General features: G+C 36.8%; 1 protein-coding gene across 1 annotated transcript in view; it reads right to left on the bottom strand.

Moving 5' to 3' along the window:
- LOC134383202 (ATP-dependent RNA helicase A) overlaps positions 1-19,850 on the bottom strand; it is a 56,453-nt gene extending 36,603 nt beyond the window's left edge. Inside the window, exons 1-6 of the mRNA XM_063104092.1 lie at positions 19,752-19,850; positions 17,029-17,161; positions 16,258-16,398; positions 2,143-2,257; positions 1,064-1,176; positions 314-462 (exon numbers count right to left, since the gene is read on the bottom strand). Of these exons, the coding sequence (XP_062960162.1) occupies positions 314-462; positions 1,064-1,176; positions 2,143-2,257; positions 16,258-16,398; positions 17,029-17,139 (629 nt within the window). The 5' untranslated portion in view covers positions 17,140-17,161; positions 19,752-19,850. The remainder of the gene's footprint in view (positions 1-313; positions 463-1,063; positions 1,177-2,142; positions 2,258-16,257; positions 16,399-17,028; positions 17,162-19,751) is intronic.
- Positions 19,851-20,204: the final 354 nt, after the last annotated feature.

The following is a 20,204-nucleotide window of genomic DNA, read 5'->3' as shown; positions in this document are numbered from 1 at the left end:
AAACCACCACTTAACGGCTATGACTTTTACCTCTCAGATTCAAATAAAAAGCTTAAGTCTAGTATCACAAACAGCACATTTTTGCAGAACTTCTTACATAGCTAAAATCATACTCAGGTGAAAACCACAGTAAACTTCACATTACAAATCAATGACAATTCTTCATGTGCAAAGTAATATATCTTCTTTTCACAATTCACTGCCAATCCACACAATGAAGCAAATACCATGTACAAAAACAGAATACATTCAACAATGAATATCCAAAACAACCTCAACTTACTATAGAAGGAAAAGAGCGAAACAAGCAAACCTGTTGTGATCAGGACCCACTTGGGTGTACTTATATTCTCCTTGGATCTTTTCTTTTTGGAAAAATTGGTTCAGACGAGCCTTAGCATTTTCCAAGGTCCAGTTTCCATGAAGCCCGGCATTTAAATCTACTTCTTCTGACTCTAGAGTCTGTGGAATCAATAATTAAATTAGGCTGCACTAATTATAGTTTAGCTATGCATACTTAAGGTCCAGCAATTTATAATACCTTCTTTGTACCATCCTTTATAGTGCAAAAGCTGTTTCTAATAGTTTTTAGTCCTGGTCGAAACTAAACCAGAATTAGTTTTCACTGCATCTGAAGGTCCTGTTGTATAATCAAGCTGTCAGTCAATATATTATATTTAAACTGTTCCTAAGAAACTTTTGACAAATTTTTTCATACTTGTTCTCACACTTTAAATATATTAAGTGGAAAAATAAGCTGCACTATTTTAAGACATATTTACTATACATGCTCATGAAACAAAGTTTCCTGAGATAATTACATTTCCTATAAAGCAGATGAGGAGACTTTTTATTACCACCAGGAAAAATACTGTTTTTTCACAGATAACTCATATGAGCAAATTTATGGGTAGTTTTGTTTTATGGTGACCTGTGTGAATAAGCAGTCTCAAATAAACACTTAAAAGAATCACTAAATTATTAACTTATGAATATCCTAACCTTGCTGTGAACTAAGTCCCAAATCACATTCCCAGAGATGTAGCACAGGGTGCTAGCTTACCGCTTGTACTTCCTGTTCCTCCTTTCTGGAGTAGTAATCCTTCAAGTTGGCTCCCCGGTCCCAGGTGGGCCCTGGAGCCCCATAGCCAGAGGCCCCAACTCCAGAATTATTTTCTGTTAATGAAAGAAAATGACTGTTCTCTCTTAATGAATTAAACAGAAGAAAAATCCTAAATATTTTAAAGAGTTTTCCTAATTTATATTTTGGCACTCCACATTTAGAAATTCAAGGTTTCAATTATTTGAAAAGGGGCCTGAAAGTCCATGGCTTAACTTGCAAAGTGTTACATCACTGAAGTATAGGTCTACATTGCAATTGCCATGGCTGATATATGGGGCAAAGCTAATTCACTAGTGAATCAAAGTGACTGACAATCCAGTATATATGATCAATGTAGCTTTGTTTTAAACTTGTACATATGTAACATGAGATTAAATGATAAAATTTTTCTTTGCTAACTATGACCCTGAAAAGAAAGCTAAGATGATGGAAAAAAGGTGAAGCTGAAGAGGAGTAAGAAAGTGATGACTGTTGATGACAAAGCAGCATAACTAAAAATAGCAGTTAGCAATGACTAATTTAACTCTAAGTTTATTACATGCATTTTTTCCACTTACTCCTCAAAACAATGTTATGAGGTAGATATTACTGTTATTTCATAAATACTAGATCTGAGACTTAGGCAATTTGACGAAAATCCTAGTTAATCTACCCTACAGTAAACAACCCAATAAAAGTTTTGACTATATATAGAATTCAGCAATGACTTGGGTCTATAAGGTAAACAAACAAATCTACTATATATTTGGTAGCAATAAGTTGGAAACAAGAAAATCTCTTCAGAGATTAAAAATTTAATAGAGGCTAACAACAGCAAAGAATGATGCTGCACCACACTTTCTAAGAAACATTAAATGATCTGCTGGCATTTGCAAATTTATGAAGGCCTTGGGTTGTCCATCTTAACATCAAGAATCTACTGTAGTTATTTCTTTTTATCCAAATGAGAAAAGAGATGATGACCAAACAAGATCGTGTGTATCTTATTCTCAGTCATGTGTACACATCAAGTCCCTCACCTGCCTTGAGAGCCAGATGTGGAGGAAGAGGTCCTCCCATCGTTGTTGGTAAGCCTCCTCCAGCATTTTCAGCGGTGTCAGACATATCGGTAAGTGGAGGTGGAGGAGGTGCGAGCTGCAAGAGGAAAAGTCAGGCAGTGTCAGTGCTTTTGCCATCACAGGGATTAGTAAATTCTTGTAATACTTAATGGAGACCTAAGTGTCACACCTTCTTTCCCCACAACATTACCATCTTTGTTTCTAGTGACTATAAAAATACTCAGTTCTCATTTCAGGCAGAAAAAAGGCAGTAAAAATTATTCATAATCCTTGATCTGGAGATATATATATCTATATATATAATTGTATGCAAATATCATTTTTCCGCAAAAGTGGGATCAGTTTATGCTGAACAGGTAATCACATTTTCCACTTAATAATACGTAAATACATTTAACATTCAGCAAGTATCTTTTAGGAGCTTCCACACGCTAGACATCATTTTGCGTGCTGAGGATACAACAGTGAACAATATAGACAGACGTTCTGTCCTCACAGAATTATATTCTAATGGGAAGAGCTATACAATAAATAAATGCATAATATGTCAAGCGGTGATGAATACTATAGGAAAAAATAAAGCAAAAAAAGAAAATAAGGGACTGTGATATAGATAACTATTTTAAATAAAGTGAATAGGGAAAACACACTCATAAGGTGACATTTGAGAAAAAATATGAAGCAGGTGAGGAGCCAACCAAGAGAACATCCGAGGGAAGAGCATTCCAGAGAGCGGTAACACCAAGTTCCAAGACGAATGCACAATAAGATTTTATGTACTACTTCTACTTCTTTAAATACTGATCTACATTAACTTTAATGACTTATTACTCCATTGTATGGATGTACTGTATACAGAACTCAAGCAATACCATGTTGATGGACATTTAGACTGTAGCCAATTTTAACAAATGAGAAAACAACACTGCCACAAACTTTGTATTTTGGCATATTTCCTTTAGGAAAAATTCATGGAAGTGAAATTCCTGGTTTAAAAAAGCACCATACTGCTCTACAGAAAGGATGCTGATTTACATTCTCATACCAGCACTGTAAATTAGAGCCTTATATCCACTTCTCCAATTCTGGGCATTACAGCATGGTTTTACATCTTTACCAATATCAGCTCTGCTTTTTGTTAAAGCAACAATCTATTTTTGCAATTTGCATTTTCTTTTTTTTTTTTATCCCAGCTGACACCTTGATCTCATCAATTTACATTTTCTTTGCCCATTAGTCTACCTGGATATTAATTGTTCTCATTAATTTCTAAGAATTTAACATTTTGTACTATTTGCCTTGTCAAATAAGTTGCAGAAAAATTGTCCTCTTCTTTTTACCTTTGTTAGTGCTGCATATTGCCCTAGAAAGGTATTTTCTAGTTTCTGCCTTTGGATTCTCCATAATATGGCCTTTCCTATCCTAAGACCTGCTCTGCATTATATTCTAATATATATGGTTTCTTTTTATTTTGGAGCTAATTTAGTTACTATAATCTTAAAATAATTAAAATTCTTTATTAGTGATAGGATTAGTCTCCCTTTTAAATTTCAAATTCTTCTTGCTATTCTTCAATTATTTTTCCTGATTAACATTTTCTGTCTAATTTCTCAAATAAAATGTTATATTTACTCAGAGCTACCTTCCTCATAATAAACTGACATCTTAAAATAATGCAACCTTCCATCCAGAAATATGGTAGGGCTCTACATTTTGTCAAGTCTTCTATCTGTTGAGACAACTCTCCATGGATACCTTGTTTCTGTAACTCTTGTCTGACATCTTTTCAAGAGTGTCTGAATAGTAAATAGCCTTGGAAAATACGAGATATACTCCTAACCAGACTACGAAAGATATTATCCTAGGTGGCAGATTTCCCAGGAGCCCCCTTGTAAGACTGGACCTTCCGGGCTGAGCCCGTGGCGCACTCGGGAGAGTGTGGCGGCGCTGGGAGCGCAGCGACGCTCCCACCGCGGGTTCAGATCCTACATAGGAATGGCCGGTGCACTCACTGGCTGAGTGCCGGTCACGAAAAAGACAAAAAAAAAAAAAGACTGGACCTTCCTAAGCCCAAGGTTCCTCAGCTGTGATATAAACCAATTGTGTTCTCAACATCCACCTGGGCCTGCTCTACATCATCTCCAAGAGATCTGGGCACCAGGGAACCTAGGCAAACATGAAGCTCATGCTGCCTACTATGCCTTAAATAATAACATCATTTGTCTCAGACTCGGAAGACTTGGGTCTTCTGCCAGTATGTATGAAACTGTGTTTGCGAGAATAGAAAAAATAATCTCAGACTCTTTGGCGTTCTTGACATTCTCCTTTGGTAAAAATCTGTTGTATCATTCTTATGGGTCCCACAAATGACACACTCTTAAGCTCCTTATAATTTTTATTGCTATTGTGAATAGGATTTTTTCCACTTAAATTATTTGTGATATTTCTTTTTCTTCTCATACTATGTATCCCTCTTCTTTTTACTGTATTAGACTGAGTAACGGTAGTGATCCAGACACCTTTCCTAACTTTATAGGAAATTCCCTAGGGCAGTGCATCTCAAGTTATCTGCAATGACGAAGCAGCTGAGTGCTCCCCACTAATCGACTGGGAACAATATCTTTGTAAAATATACTATGAAATAGAGAGATACACAAAATACAAACCCAAGTTTTTTAATGATTAGATCCAACAAATCGTAAATTGCTGTCACAATACTATATTTCTAAATGTTTACTCTTTTCTGTACCTACCTCCTCATAAACTGTTAACACTTTGAAACAACACTGCTCTAGGGCTCATTTTTATTAAAGTGGTTACTACTAACTTTAGATCATACTTTTTAGTATGTCGAGAAAGTATTTTTCTACTCCATTTCTTAAGGACTTTATTGGTAATAAGAGCTTAAATCTTTTATTAAGATGATCACTGAGTACATATTTTTCTCTAATAAACTCATTAATGTGATGTATTAAAAAGTTTCATTGCAGGGTTTGCCTCAGGTGTTATATAAGGGTACTTCAAAAAGTTCACGGAAAAATGGAATTAAAAGATAACAGTAATCTTTCCGTGAACTTTTTGAAACACCTTCATACAAGATATAGAAGATGGACTTATTACTTTTCTAAATTACAAAAAGTTCTGAAATCTCTAACCCATCTAACCACATGGGTTTCAGATGAAGGCTTAGGATCTACAGTATTTACTTTTTTTTCTTAACTAGATGGAACAGACTATTTTTTCTGTCACAAAGAACATTTATAAATTCAAATTCAGCAATTTCTGACTTTATTAATTTCTTCCTATTTTTATTTTCTTCAGTTGAAAGCTTATTAGTTCATTTGTTTAAAAAGCTATTTCTTGTGCAATAATAAAAGTATTTAGTGCTCTTTTGAATAAATGACTGTTCCTCTGATCACTCTAGTTTTAATAGACACTGTTATTTAAACAGTCTATAATTGTAATTTAAATTTTCACTAAGAAAGAAAGAAAGAAAGAAAGGAAGGAAGGAAGGAAGAAAGAAAAGACCATAATATGTTGAGCGTTCAGAAGGAGAAAACAAACCCAAGGATACTAGAGATGGCAGGGGAAGGAGAGGGGTTGGGGAGTGATCGGTCGGGTAAGGGGCATAAAGAATAATTATGATTTGTAATAACAAATATGCTAATTAATTAAAAAAATAAATTTTCATTTAGATCTAAGCATTCCAATTTCCAATGTTTAGGGTTTTTGGTCATTTCGTTACTTTCTCACATTCACTTTGCTTTGGTCAATATATACAATAGCATTTCTAACACTACGTAGATTGGTACACTGTGAACTGATATTTGCTTTCTTCTTGAAGGTTGACTTTTAATATTGCTACTCCTATTTTATTTTGTACCAAATTTGCCTAGTACAGCTTTATTCCTGCCTTTATTTTCAATTGTTCCATATACTCTCTATTTTATATAGACAGCATATAGCTCGAGAAACAGTGCTCCTCCAAGGTTGGGGCTGTGAAGGTAAAGCAGAGAGTACTCTGGGGACAGCCCTAATAACCAAGTCCCAGGAAAAATTCAGTGGGCAGCACTGGTGCCATAAGGCTAACGTGTTCTTCCTCTTTCCAACACCTCATTCACCCCAGGGCCACAATTCCTCTCTACCTATACCAACCTAACAGAAAATTCCTTCCTAAGAAACTGAGGTGTTTGAGTGTGACATCTTCCTATTTTCAGTTGATGGGGAAGATTTCCTTTTTAAACATTTCATGATGAATTAAAATAATGGGTGGGAGGAAAGAGTATTAAAAGTGCCATAGTGTATAAACTTGGCTTTGCCTAAGGAGGATTTAGAAACATGAGAAAATATTTATTAAAAAAAGCAGGTTATAAAATAGCATAGGTAATATATATTCTAGCACGTTAAAATACACATTTAAATATCTAAACAAAAATAGATTTTAGCAACATTATAGTTCATTTTTATTTCTTCTTTATAAAATCATTTCCTTGCCAAAATTTCGGCAACATATATTACTCTGTAAAAATGATGGTTTTTTAATTGGAAAAGAATACACAGTAAAACATGCACTACTGATAAGTAAATAAATAAATAAAATAAAAATAATAAGTAAAAATAAAGTAAAAAGAACAATCACAAAAATATGTTAAACTTTCAAAAGGAGAGATTATTAGAGGTGGAGAAGGGGTGGGGTGGGGGTGGTTAGTGAGAAATTGGTTAAGGATCACAAAGAATGATTGCATTTGGTAATGATGAATACACTAATTATCCTGATTTGATCATTACATATGGTACACAGGTACTGATATTCTACTCTGCACCCCACAAATATGTATAATCAATTATGTTTTAATAAAACAAAGATTTAAAAGATAAAAAAAGGAATATAAAGGTAGTAAAGCATGAACTACTGATAAGTAAAGATACACAATTCAGAGGAGGAAGGAAATAGTTAACATTTTGAAGAAATGCTGCATTTATGAAAAACTAAATCTCTCAATATAGGGTCTCTGATACACTGAAATGTAAATGACTGAAGCATTCTGATAATCTTGCAATATTACATTAAGAATGTGTTGTAGATATTCAATAGTACTCACCAACAGATTGAAGTGACCATCCCCCTGCCCAAAACTGGTAACAAAATAGGTTCACTATTTCAGAGGGCACATTGTTCCCATGAATAAATCAAACAAATCTGCATCAAAAACCAAAAGGTTTTCACCTAATAAAAGGAAGCAAGGCCAGAGAAATGGCTCACCATATATAACTTAAAAATTCAAGCATAAGAAAAGAAAGAAGTTGTACAGTGAAGTCGTATGAAATCTCACTGCAGTCATTTTTTCAAAAAATGCCTGTTTGTTTAAAGCTGATCTACTGGAACTGAAGGTCTTATTCAAGATGAAGAACTATACAGACCCCTATCAGGTAATAGTAAAAGATTAATTATGACTTGGTCTAGTTAATAGTCAAGTATTGATGTATTCATAAAATATATGAGTACCAATTTGACAGAATGCCCAAGTTTATAGAGTAGTATTGTGTATGGAATATTTATACTTAAGGTATGGTCCCAAAACCTACCAAGTGAGGGAAGATGAAAAACAAAACGGAGGAGCAGCTAGAGAGACAGAAAAATAATCAAGAGAATCCAGTGCTAGAGAAGACAGAAGAAGAGATGGAGGATGTGATCAATAAAGCTGAATGCTGATGAGGTTAAAAAAAACCTAAGATGAAAGTGTCCATTTTACACTGAGAAATAATTTATTTGGTATGGCAGAAAACACAAGCAAAAATAAGATAGTAAAGGCAAACTGAGAAAAAAAATTGTGACATATCACAGATAGAAGGTTAACATCATTAATATATAAATAACTTAAACGCAGAGAAGACCAAGACTCCAAAAGAAAAATGGGTAAGATATACAAACAGCAGTTCATGGAAAAGACACACAAATTGCCCTTAAATGCCAAAATATGTTATACTTTGCTCACAATAAAAAGAAAAAGCAAATTAAATGTACACCGAGATATCTAACACAGATGCATAAAAAATACTATACATGAGTGGTGAGGTTACAGACCAAGGTTTCTCAACCTTAACACCATTGACATTTTGGCCAGATAATTCTTTGTTGTAAGGGGCTATCCTGAATACGACAGGACGTGTAGCAGCATCTCTGGTCTCCACCCACTAGAAGCCATCAGCACACCTCTTCCACCAAATTCTGACAGTTAAAAACATCTCCAGACACTGCCAAATGTCTCCTGGGGGGCAAAATTGCCCCTGCTGAGAAACACTGCTGATTGGAACGCAAAATCATACAACTTCTATGAAAAGGAAAATGGCAAAAGCTTGCAAAATCACATACGCATGTGTCCTTTGACCCAGCAATCCCATTTCAAGGAATCTCTCCCACAAATACACTAGTAAAAATACATATGTACAAGGTTATTCCTTTCAGTACCATTTGTAATAGTAAAAAAAAGGAGGGTAAAAAAATAAAAGGAGGAATGAATAGGTCAGGCATAGAGCATTTTTAAGGCAGTGAAAATACTCTGTATGGTACTATAATTGTGGATACATGTCATTATACATTTGTCCAAACTCACAGAATAAACACCACCAAGTATGAACCCTAATGTAAAACTATGGTCTCAGGGTGATGACGATGTGCCCATGTAGGTTCATCAATTATAACAAATGTACCACTCTGATATGGGATGGTGATAAGGGGGGAGGCTGTGCATGTGTGGGGACAGGGGATATATGGAAAAATCTCTCTGTCTTCCTCTCAATTTTGCTGTGAACCTAAAACTCCTCTAAAAAAAATGAAGTCTTTAGATACAAAAACACCACGAACTACAAATGTCTGTAACAGAGGATAGTTGAATAAGCTATAGTACCATGAAAGTGAAAAACAGGTAAGTGGAGAGGAAGAAAAATGTGTATGATACTGTTAGTGTAAGAAATGAGAGCTGGGGAAAAAAAAAAAGAAATGAGAGCTGAGGTAAGGGATATTAACATATTTACATTATTACTTGCTTATAAATAGAAAAGGAAGGTTGACCAAAAATTAAAAAACAAAAACAAAAATAAGAAACTAAGAGATATGGACAAGAAAGGAAGAAGCAGGGATACGAGCCAGACTTTTCTGAATATAATTGTTTTGTAGATTTAACTTAAAACCCCTGTAAATATATAATCTAATTATCTAATTTTAAAAAGGAAATCCAGTGCTCATTGGCAGCATATATACTAAAAAGGCAATCACTAAAAATCAAAAGCAAAAGTGAAACAAATGAACCTATGTACAGCAATAATTTTACAATTACAGAGAGCTTTAAAGCACAGTAATTTGATTGTGGATCTCTAGTGGGATATAACTTGGGTATGAAAGGAATTACAAAAAAAAATTAACCTTTTCAGTAATATTGTTGGTGTTAGTAGTGGAATTCATAGTATGAAGACTCTCTTATGCGTGTACTGCTGAATAAAGCAAAGAGGGGATTATGTCAGGGCACTGCCAGGAACCAAGGTTTTTGGTCTGGGGGAAAAGAACATACAGATGTATAATGAGGTTAAGCAAAAGTGCTGTAGTTTTTAATTTAAATTGGAAGCATCAGTTTGAACTCATAACATTTCATCTTGAAATATTTCCCAAGTTCTGTACACTGAAAAGGCTAAAACAATGACCAATCCAGTAGTAATGAGCACTCCTAGCCCTCAATGTGTGGCCTCTAAAAACAACCCCTGCTAAAAAAATAAAACCAGGGCTCCTTTAGGAATGGCTGATTCCAAGTCTGGGATAGGAAAATTCAAGTTGAGCCAAACACACTGTATACCAGAAAGCAAGAAAGTGATCAAAGACTATGGGGTAAGGTTAAAAGGACTCATGAATCAATCTGAAGAGGGTCCCACTGGCCAAAAATGAGACAACTTAAACATTAATAGAAAAAAGAACAGAATAAAATATGTTATATATTTGAATCAGAGTGTAGAGCTAGGGCTGGGTCTGGAGCTCACAGAATCCTCAATCCCGCTGTCCAGACTGGGTCACAAACCCTTCACACACAGGTCTACGAGCTAGGTAACAGGGAGAAAGGTCCTTGCAGCCTTGGTTGAAGAAAAAGTAGTCTTTATTTCTGCACACAAACATCCAGGAGATAGGCAGTCCAAAGAGAAACTCAAACTTCAACTGCTACCAGCAAAGTCCAAAGAAAAACTGAGCAGCTGCCAACAAAGTAAACATGCTCCATTTTTAGATGTGAACTCTGCTGGCCAGTGCTGCTTCACCAACCCTCGAACACACAAAAATAGCAACAAAACTAAAAAGATACATTGGCTCACATGCCCACCAATTCTACCTACACATACAATTTGTTTACAAAGAATGTGCTGTACAACACCCAACCGTACCTGAGGTGAGGGGGCCTGATTAAACTATTCTATTTTCCCAACAATGAGTTTATAACGATTCTGTGGGGAAAAAAAAAAAATTAAAAAAAAACTAGTTGATCACCTTTGGAGGATGCTAGGTATAAACTAATTTTTTTTTAACTGTTAAAAAAAGGTAAAGAATCAAACACATATCTTGCTTTTCCTGTATGCATTATACATCAGGGTGACTATGTGATTGATAAAGAGATTCCTCTTTAAAAAAATATTTTGGCTAAAAAACAAAGAAACCAACAGTCAAGAGATGAAAGCAAATGTACATCAATGGATGAATGGATAAACAAAATATGGTATATACATTCAAAGGAATGCTGTGTAGGCTTAAAAGGGAAAGAAACACTCATATGCTACAACATGGACGAACCCTGAGGACCTTCTGCTAAGTAAAATAAACCAGTCACAAAAAGACAAATACTGTATGATTACACTTATATTAAGTATCTAGTAGTCAAATTCACAGAAATAGGAAGTAGAATGGTTTTTACCAGAGGCTGAGAAGAGGAAAAGTGAAATTGTTAAGTGGATATAGTTTTAATTCTACAAGATGAAAAAGTTCTGGAGGTATGTTTCACAAGAATGCTGTAATACTATAATTTATAAAAATATATATTTGGTCTGTTTGCTGGCACACGATTCCTAAAACCTTTGGAAGCTCCACAATAAGTTATCTTTTTGTATGTTTTGTGCAAATGAGAAGACTGATGGCTGGGGTTTACTGGATAGCCTGAGGATGGGCACTGGTTTCCAGGGTAACCAACTTTCAGTCACATCCCACTTTCTGGGGAGTCAGGGGGACTGAAGATTGAGTTGATCACCAATGGCCAATGATTTACTCAATCCTGTCCAAGCAACGAAGCCTAAAAACCCAAAAGGACAAGGTTCAGAGAGCCTCCAGGTTGGTGAACAAGAACACATCCATGTGAAGGAGGGTGGCGCTTCCCAACTCCATGGAGACAGAAACTCCTGTGAATAGGATCTTTCCAAACCTCACCTTATGTATCTCTTCATCTGGCTGTTTATTTGTATTCTTTAGAATATCCTTTGTAATGAACAGTTAATATATAGTAAAGAGTTATCCTGAGTTCTGTGAGCCGCTCTAGCAAATTAATTGAACCTGAGGTGGTGGTCCTGGGAACCTACAATATCAGAAGCACAAATACAACAACCTGGGCCGGTGACTGGCGTCTGAAATGGGGGCAGTCCTGTGGGACTGAGACCTTAACCTGTGGGATCTAACTCCACACAGTAGTACCCAAATTGAGTTAAATTGTAGGACACCAAGGTGATGGAGAAAACCCACACACATTTTAATAACCATAATTGTTCTGTATTGTGTTTTGTGGTTTGAGAGTAGCAAAAACAACTTAGTTTTTCCTATTTCACATACAAATGTATATCCACTACTAAACTATACATGTAAAAATGGTTAAGATGGTAAATTTTATCATGTGTTGTTTTACCAAAATAAAAAAAAGATCACAACCATTGAATCTCTAACGAAATAATCTATCTATACAGTGATCAACAATGGCTACTAACATCACATTATGTACCTCCTCCAAGTATACAACACTATCCTTGAAATTTTCATGATCCCACCTCTCCTTCCCAATCAAACTGAATCTGATCATGCCTCTAGATCTAAGATGGGGCGAACATGTTAAATGACACCACAGATATTAACATATTAACACATGAATGATAGGATGTCTGGGGTTTGCTTCAAAGTAATCGAAGGAAGGGAAGTATATCAAGATGAATCAAGTTTGGTCATGTTGAAAAGTGTTGCAGCTGGATGATGGGAACATGGGGATTCATTATATTATTCTTACTTTTATATACATCTGAAATTGTTCACAATAAAAAATTTTCAAAGTATCCTTTGCACAGGTCACTTTTGACAAGAATTTGTGCAGTGAAAGGGCAAGTGACAGATGAAATAAATGATATGAACAAGGCTTTTGCATAAAAATGGTGGCTAAAAGTAAAAATGAATTTCTGATTGTTTTTTCCAAATTCATCCATTCATTATTAATTCATTCATTCAACCAAAAAACATTAAGTGCCTGATATAGACCTATTTTAGATGCTGGGAACACAGCAACAAACTAAAAACAGACAAAACCCCTGCCCTCATGAACTAACATTCTAATACAAGGATCCAGGAAACAAAAATAATTAAATTAGGTATGAACAGGGTTTCTCACCTTGGTACAACTGATATTTTAAGCTGGATAATTCTCTGTTGTAGGAGGCTGTCCAATACATGTAGGCTGCTAGCAGCCATCTCTGGCCTCTACCTACTAGATGCCATTGACCCCCTCCAGTTATATCAACAAAAATGTCTCTATACATTGCCAGACATCCCTGGAGGACAAAATGGTCTCCAGTTGAGAAGCTCTCAGTTAAAAGTTATTAAGTGCTAGGAAGAAAAATAAAGTAGTGAAGGGAGATAAGAAGTACCAAGGGTGGCAGTGAATTTACAATTTTAAATAGGATGGCAGGGGAAGAGTCCTCCAAGCAGAAGGAACAGTTAAGTACTACGAAAGTTCTGAAGCAGAAAGATGACGGCATGTTTGAGGAACTGCAAGAAGGCCAGTGTTAGCTGGAACAAAGGAAGTGAGGGAGCAAATAGGAAATGCACAGTCAGGGCATTTAATGGGGAAGAGCTGAGCATGTTAGTGAAAAAATGACAGTAAGTGTACCGGATTGAATTATGCCCACCCCCCCCCCACCTCACTGAAGCTTGAATTGTGTCCCCCAATTTTTATGTATTAGAAATTTAGCCCCCACTGTGACTGTTAAGAGGGTGGGAAATCCTATTACGGTGACTGAAAGGTGGAGCCTTAAAGAGGTGATTAGATTGTAGGACCATGCGGTAGTGAATGGATTAAAAATGGTGGTCATGGGGCATGGTTCTGAGGGCTTTAAAACAAGAAAGGAATCTTTCTCTCTCTCTGCTTCCATCATTCTGCAATGTGACACTCCTGGGTCACTGTCACCACCACCAGATGGACTCTGGACTTCCCAGCCTCAGAAACTGTAAACAATAATTTCGTTTACTTTATAAATCACCCAGTTTCATGTATTTTGTTACAAGCAACAAAAATGGACTAATACAGTAGGGTACTGCTTTTGGTATGGCTAAGAAAGCTCCTACAAGACTGACCCTCTTGCAGATAACAACATAAACTTTAGAGAAAAAATACAAAAAAACTCCCATAACTATATGCAGGCACTAAACAGTGAACAAAAACTCTGGAGGGGGAGTTGAAATGGAGAAGCAGGGAATATTAAGGATGTAATTTATTGTAAGCCATTCGAGGAAGCTAAAACTCCAGAAAACCCAGTCTTTTTTCCCTGAAGAATTGGAGGATAAGAGTTTAGAGAAACCAAAGCTGTTAGAAAGTGAGAAGGAATCCCAGAAAAAAAAAAAAGAGCCAGGAAGGAGGAGCCCCAAATTCTGTGTATAAACGCTGCCCAAACCCCTGGCTAATCCTTGAATCACACATCAACAGGACACACTCTAAGCCACTATCAAAGGATCAGAAAACCGAAGTCAGATTTAACACTCAAAAGGTAGTGCTCGCAGTTAAAATCCAACCGAATTAACTGCCTAATAAAACAACAAAATCAATATTCTTTGTAGGAACATAACATTATTCAAGTCTCCACAAGATAATATTTCAATGCCCAGGATACAATCCAAAATTACTTGACTACAATGAGGAAAAAGTGATCCAAACTCAAGAAAAACATACAACCAATACAGCCCAACCCTGAGATGACTCAGATGTTGGAATTAGTAAGCAAGGATTTTAAAGTGGCTACCAGAACTATGCTCCAGAACATAAAGAAAATCCATATTCATATTACAAATATATGCTTATAATGAATGAAAAGATAAGAAATACCACCAGAGAAATGAAATCCATTAAAAAAAAAAAAAGCTGGAAACTCTAGAAGTGAAAAAGACATCTGAAACAAAAAAAACCCCACTGAATGGACTTAACTGCAATATGGAGTTGACAGAGAAAACCATCAGTGAACTTGAAGATAATCAATAGAAACTGTTCAATCTGAAGAACACAGGGGAAAAAAAAGATAGGGGGAAAAAAAAAGAAGAAAAAAGAAGAGTGCTTCAGGGACCTGTGGGATAATATAAAAAGGCTTAACATGAGTCCCAAAAGGAGAGGAGAAAAAATGAACAGAGGAAATAGTTGAAAAATAATAGCCTAAAGTCTCCAATTTGGTGAAACATAAATTTATGAATTCAAGAACCTCAGCAAACCCCAAGCAAGTTACATACAACGAAAATCATGCCCAGGCACATCAGAGTCAAACTGCTGAAAACCAAAAATGAGGAAAAGAAGATCTTGAAAACAGCCTGAGAAAACACATTTACATATGGGGGAAAATGATTTGATTATAGCTGACTTCTCATAGAAAACAATGGAAGTAGACAAAGACACATTATCTTCAAAGTGCCAGAAGAAAAAGAAACCCAAACAATTGGCACCTGGAATCGTTTATCCAGTGAAAATATTCAAGAAAGGAGGTGAAATAACAACATTTTCAGAAAGAAAATTAAAGAGAATTTGTCACTAGCAGATCTACACTATAATAGAGACAGAGGCTAAAAGATACAGAATGGGTCATAACAGATTGAGTAAACTCCAATGACTTCAGATATTTAAAAAATATTTACAAAATTCTTCTCACAGATCTTCAGATTATTGTCAAAATCATCTTGTCCAATCCCTTCATTTTACAGATGTGCAAACCAATAAAATTAAAGACTTTAAGATCCTATAACAATCTATTGGAAAGTAAGTGTCTTGACTTCTAGGTCAAAGCAATAGAACAAAATAAAACATGTATTTCTACCTTCATGAACAAGTCAAAATACAAAAATTCAGTGAAAATAAGGACCCTATTAAAATTGTGGAAACTGGTACAGACATTATTCCTAAACGTTTTATAAAAACTAAATCTTTCATTTTAAGTTACCTAAGAAATTTACGTACATCAGTGTGAATCTTTTTGTCAATAATCCCTCTATTTTTGTGAAAATTCAAATTTTTATTTTTTAATTAAATGAGAAATAAAGCTTATTCCTTAAAAACAGTGCTAGAGAGGGGTATTCGTTGCATATTTACATAATACAATTAAAACAATCATGGTACCAAAAAGACAAAAATGATGCTCCATTGCACAAAATACCACTTTCTCTCTACTAAAATAAGGAAGTGTCAATGGGAGCAAATGTGTCTAAAGTGTTACTAATTTTTATATTCTATTTAAAATGTTGTCTTTGGAAGTGCATGAACATAATAGGCTCTGAAAAATCTGGTGTATGAATGAATGAAATATATAAAGCCATAAGACATACACATTAAAGGAATTCCTTAGGCTCATAAGACAGATACATAATGTGAATGAAACTCAAATCTTCAGAAACTTAATCCAGTGTTCTGAGAAAACAAGATTCCAAGTTTCACTAAGGAACACAATATATTTGAAAACAGTGAAAAATGATCACCCTGGGACTCTATACATATTGGGTTTGCATAAACTCACAACATGCATCTCAACTGCTTGACCATAAGTACTTACCCCAATAGCTGGGACTTCTTCACTCTTAACTTCATTTATTCGAACCAAATAGTTAACAAAGTCTCTGGCAGCATTGCTCTGTGCATCTTTTTTATTGTTGGAATTGCCCATGCCAGTATAATTATACCCTTCCACCCGAACCTTTAACAGCCAAGAAAAAAATGTATTAAGAGACTAACCTAGGTAATTGCGGGATTTTAAAAATTCATAATTCAATAGTCCATTAAGAGATAACAAACTTGGAGATATACTCTATAAATACACTGAAAATAACACAGCAAATTCATGGGCTATCTTATGGAAAAGCTTAAATTGTGTTGTCCAGTGATAAACTAATCCAAATATAAGAATATTAATCTAATCTAAGTGGCTCAGATATTCTCTTCTCATATGACAGAATGTTTCACATTAAAATTTCATTTTATAATATACAAGAACAAACCCTCCATTTGTACTTATTTTAAGCACTTTGATTTAAAGTAATCAAGAGCTGCTCCACTTTCTGAAGGCAGTACTAAAACTGCAAACAGCTGATCCAACTTTTCTGCTCTTCACTACTGGTACTAAGGGAGCTAGAAAGATACAGGCTCTAACTAGAATTCTTTCTTTTAAAAGTAATACTTGAAAACAATTTATAATGAAATAGAACTGTGGTCAAGTCACAACAAAAGAACTACTCTTCCGACATGCAACGCATTAAAATTTCCAAACAGAAAACATTCTTCTTTTAACCCCAAAATGAGCCTTATAAATCCCAGCATTCTTTAGTACCTCACACATGAATTTCTGCCTGTTTTTATTCCCCACCGCTCTAATTTCATACGATGGGGCCATCTTCCTTTTGCCACACCAGGCATACAGAAAATTTTTAATGTCACCCATGATTCAGGTGTCTTCTTTAGACCTAAGAAAACAAAAGCTAGTTTAAAAACAGCATTATTTACAACAGTAAAACCTGAAAGTGACCATTATCTGGAAATTACTGAAAATCTAGGTTAAGTATAAGATACTCTATCATGCTGCTAATAAAACTGCCTATAAAAAAATTTAATGACATAATTGGAAAGTTCACATATTATAAGAAAAAGGATACAACACTGCACAATTGAACTACATAAAAGTACATAGGCAAAAATCAATACTGGAAAAAAAAATATCCCCCCAAATGGTTATCTTTGGGGACTATGAGTGATTTTTATCTTTTCTTAAAGAATATTTTATGTAATGTCCTACATTCTACCATGGGCACCTTAACGTTTTAACTCATCTACTCCTTACAACAATAGCATTTATGAGGGTACTTCAAAAAGTTCATGGAAAAATAAAATTAAAAGATAATATGAATCTTTCCATGAACTTTTTGAAGACCTCTCCTATGGTTGACACTATTATTGTCTTTTTACAGAAGGAGAAACTAAGGCTTAGAAAGTTTAAGTAACTTTTCCAGGTCATCCATGGTGAGGCCTAAATTCAAACCAAAGAAATGGTCACCAACCATTTTGTGTTTAAATCCAACAGTTTATTCTCATTCTGATTATGACTGCCAGCAGACTATCCTCAAAGTTGTATTATCCTCAAAACAATATATTATTAAGCCCAAATACATTAAGCATTCAGTTCTTGAACTGAGGACAGTGACCTGATAAATGTTCTGTACCAAATCTCTTTTGAGCCTTATTATTCATTAAAATTTTAGGATATGAGTTTCCTTGAAGTGTAACATACCATAATTGTTGGAACTTCCCTTATACCCCAGTCTATAAAAAACAAAGATACAGATCCTGAGTCTAAAAGCTGAGTCTAAATTATAAGCAAGATATCTGGGACCTAATATCTGAGACCAAATTTAGAACCACAGAAAATATGCTATCAATTTAGTTTGCTGTGAGAAGGAATCTCATTACCAGCATTAAATCTCTGTCTTCTGTTCACGTTTACTACATTTTGTTAGCACCTAAGTCTAATGTCATCAAACTGGACCTAAGCATAAACCTGTTAGGTTTATTCTGTGGCTACTCTAACCCTGGTCAGTCATTTGCTTAAGGGAAAATCCTATTTACAGAAAAGCTGTGGAAAGCTGAAGACGTCTATCTGTAAATTCCGCCCCTGAATAATTAACTTTAAAAACAAGCCCTCAGGGTGAATGAGTAACAAGACACACGAAGGACTACACTATCAAATTCCTTTCTCCCTAGGGAGTCTCATGCAACTCCTTAGTATTCAATACCAACTATATGCTAATGATGCCCAAATATCTGTTGAAAGTTTAGTCCTTTCTCTTTAAGTTAAAAAAATCAAGTTCATCCAACTGTGGCACTAAGGAACCCATCTGCATGCAAACTTGGCATCTCAGCCAAAACCGAATTTTAAATTTCTTCCCCAAACCTTTCTCTATCCCTACCTCTACATTCCCATCTCCATAAACAGCACCAATATCCACCAAGTACTCACCTCACAGGTTGAGCGTCATCCACTCCCTGACGATCCTCCACAGCTATCCTTAGTAGAGCCCTTATTGTGGGCCAGACAATACTCTCAGTGAAACACCTATACAAACTATTTTACTTAATCCTTGCAGCAACTGCATAGAGAAACATTATTACTATTATTCCCTTTTTACAGGTGAGGAAACAAAGAATAACTTGCCCTAGATGACAGAGACCCTAACTGGAGGAGCCAGACTTCCAAGCAACGTAGCCTGACTCCACATTACTACTCTCCCGCACTATGCAATTCGGCCTCCAAAATGTCTCCAATCCATTCGCTTCTCTCCAGCTCCACCTACCACCACTACTGCACACCTGAAGTGCTCCAACAACCTCCTAAATGGTTTCCCCATTCCCATCCTTGCCACTCTAGAACTTTCTTTTCTTAAATCTTAAATCCTCTTCGCCACACTCCCGTCACATGGACGTCTTTCAGCTCCTGCCCAGTCTCTGGCCTTAGGCGATAACTAATCCCTCCGCCTCCGCAGCTCTGTTTCTCCTCCTCTTCGCAGCTGACGCCGAGATATCAACTCAAACTTCCTGACTCGCCACCCTAAGGAAGCTTTCTCCATTTACACTCTTTAATTCCTCCTATCTTTTCCAAAACCGCATTTATCCTCCCACTTCCTGCCCCGCAACCCCCACCCGACCGCACCCTCTCTGAAGGAAGGGCAAGGAGTGTGCCTAACCCGCGTTCTGCTCTACCCACGGGGCCTGCCGGACAGTGCCGGACGTTTGCGGCAGGAATGAATGAAAGGCCTTAGGCGTTACGCCGGCGACCCGCGCCCCTTCCCTCAGCGGCGACAGCGCTCCAGCGAACGCAGGCCGCAGGCGACCCGGACAGCACAAGCGCACCACGGCGGGCCGCGCACGCATCCTGCAATCCGGGGACGCGGCGGGCGACTTGTCCCCGCCCCCACCTGCTGCCACCGCCAGCGCTTCGCAACAAAGCCGGCTGCAGAGTTGCGGCCCTCCGCCCACATGGTGCCCAGGAAGTCTCTCCCTTACCGGCCTCCGCTTCCGAGAGCTCAGCCCTCTTAGGACGGTCCGTGGCTTCGGCCTTGCACAGAATAAAAGCGGAGTCGAAATGGCTTCGACCGCGGCGCGGTGGGGGCGGGGGTCAGCGCGCACGCACATGCGCAGAAGGCGAGCGGGGGGCGGGGGCGAGGGTGCGCCGCGGGAGGAGGCGGGGCTGCAGCAACCTCGCGTCGCCCCGCGCCGGGTCGCCTGGGAGATCCTGGCCCGCCGCGCCCCGGTCCCGCCTCTTCCTGTAACTCGTCACCCGCCTCTGAGCAGTTTAGGGAGCTTAGTCTCTGTACCATTTTGATGCAGCAAAATGTTTCACAGCTTCTGTCATAGGGACCTCTGGTGAGACGAGATGCCCTTCGAAGACAGAGTGAGAGTCTTGTTGCTAACTTCATAGGGTTGTTGAGATGATTAAATGACATGGCACGTGAAAGG

This window comes from Cynocephalus volans, chromosome 8 (assembly GCF_027409185.1).
Source record: "Cynocephalus volans isolate mCynVol1 chromosome 8, mCynVol1.pri, whole genome shotgun sequence".
NCBI classification, from domain to species: domain Eukaryota; kingdom Metazoa; phylum Chordata; class Mammalia; order Dermoptera; family Cynocephalidae; genus Cynocephalus; species Cynocephalus volans.
This window is presented reverse-complemented; position numbering and strand designations above follow the sequence as displayed.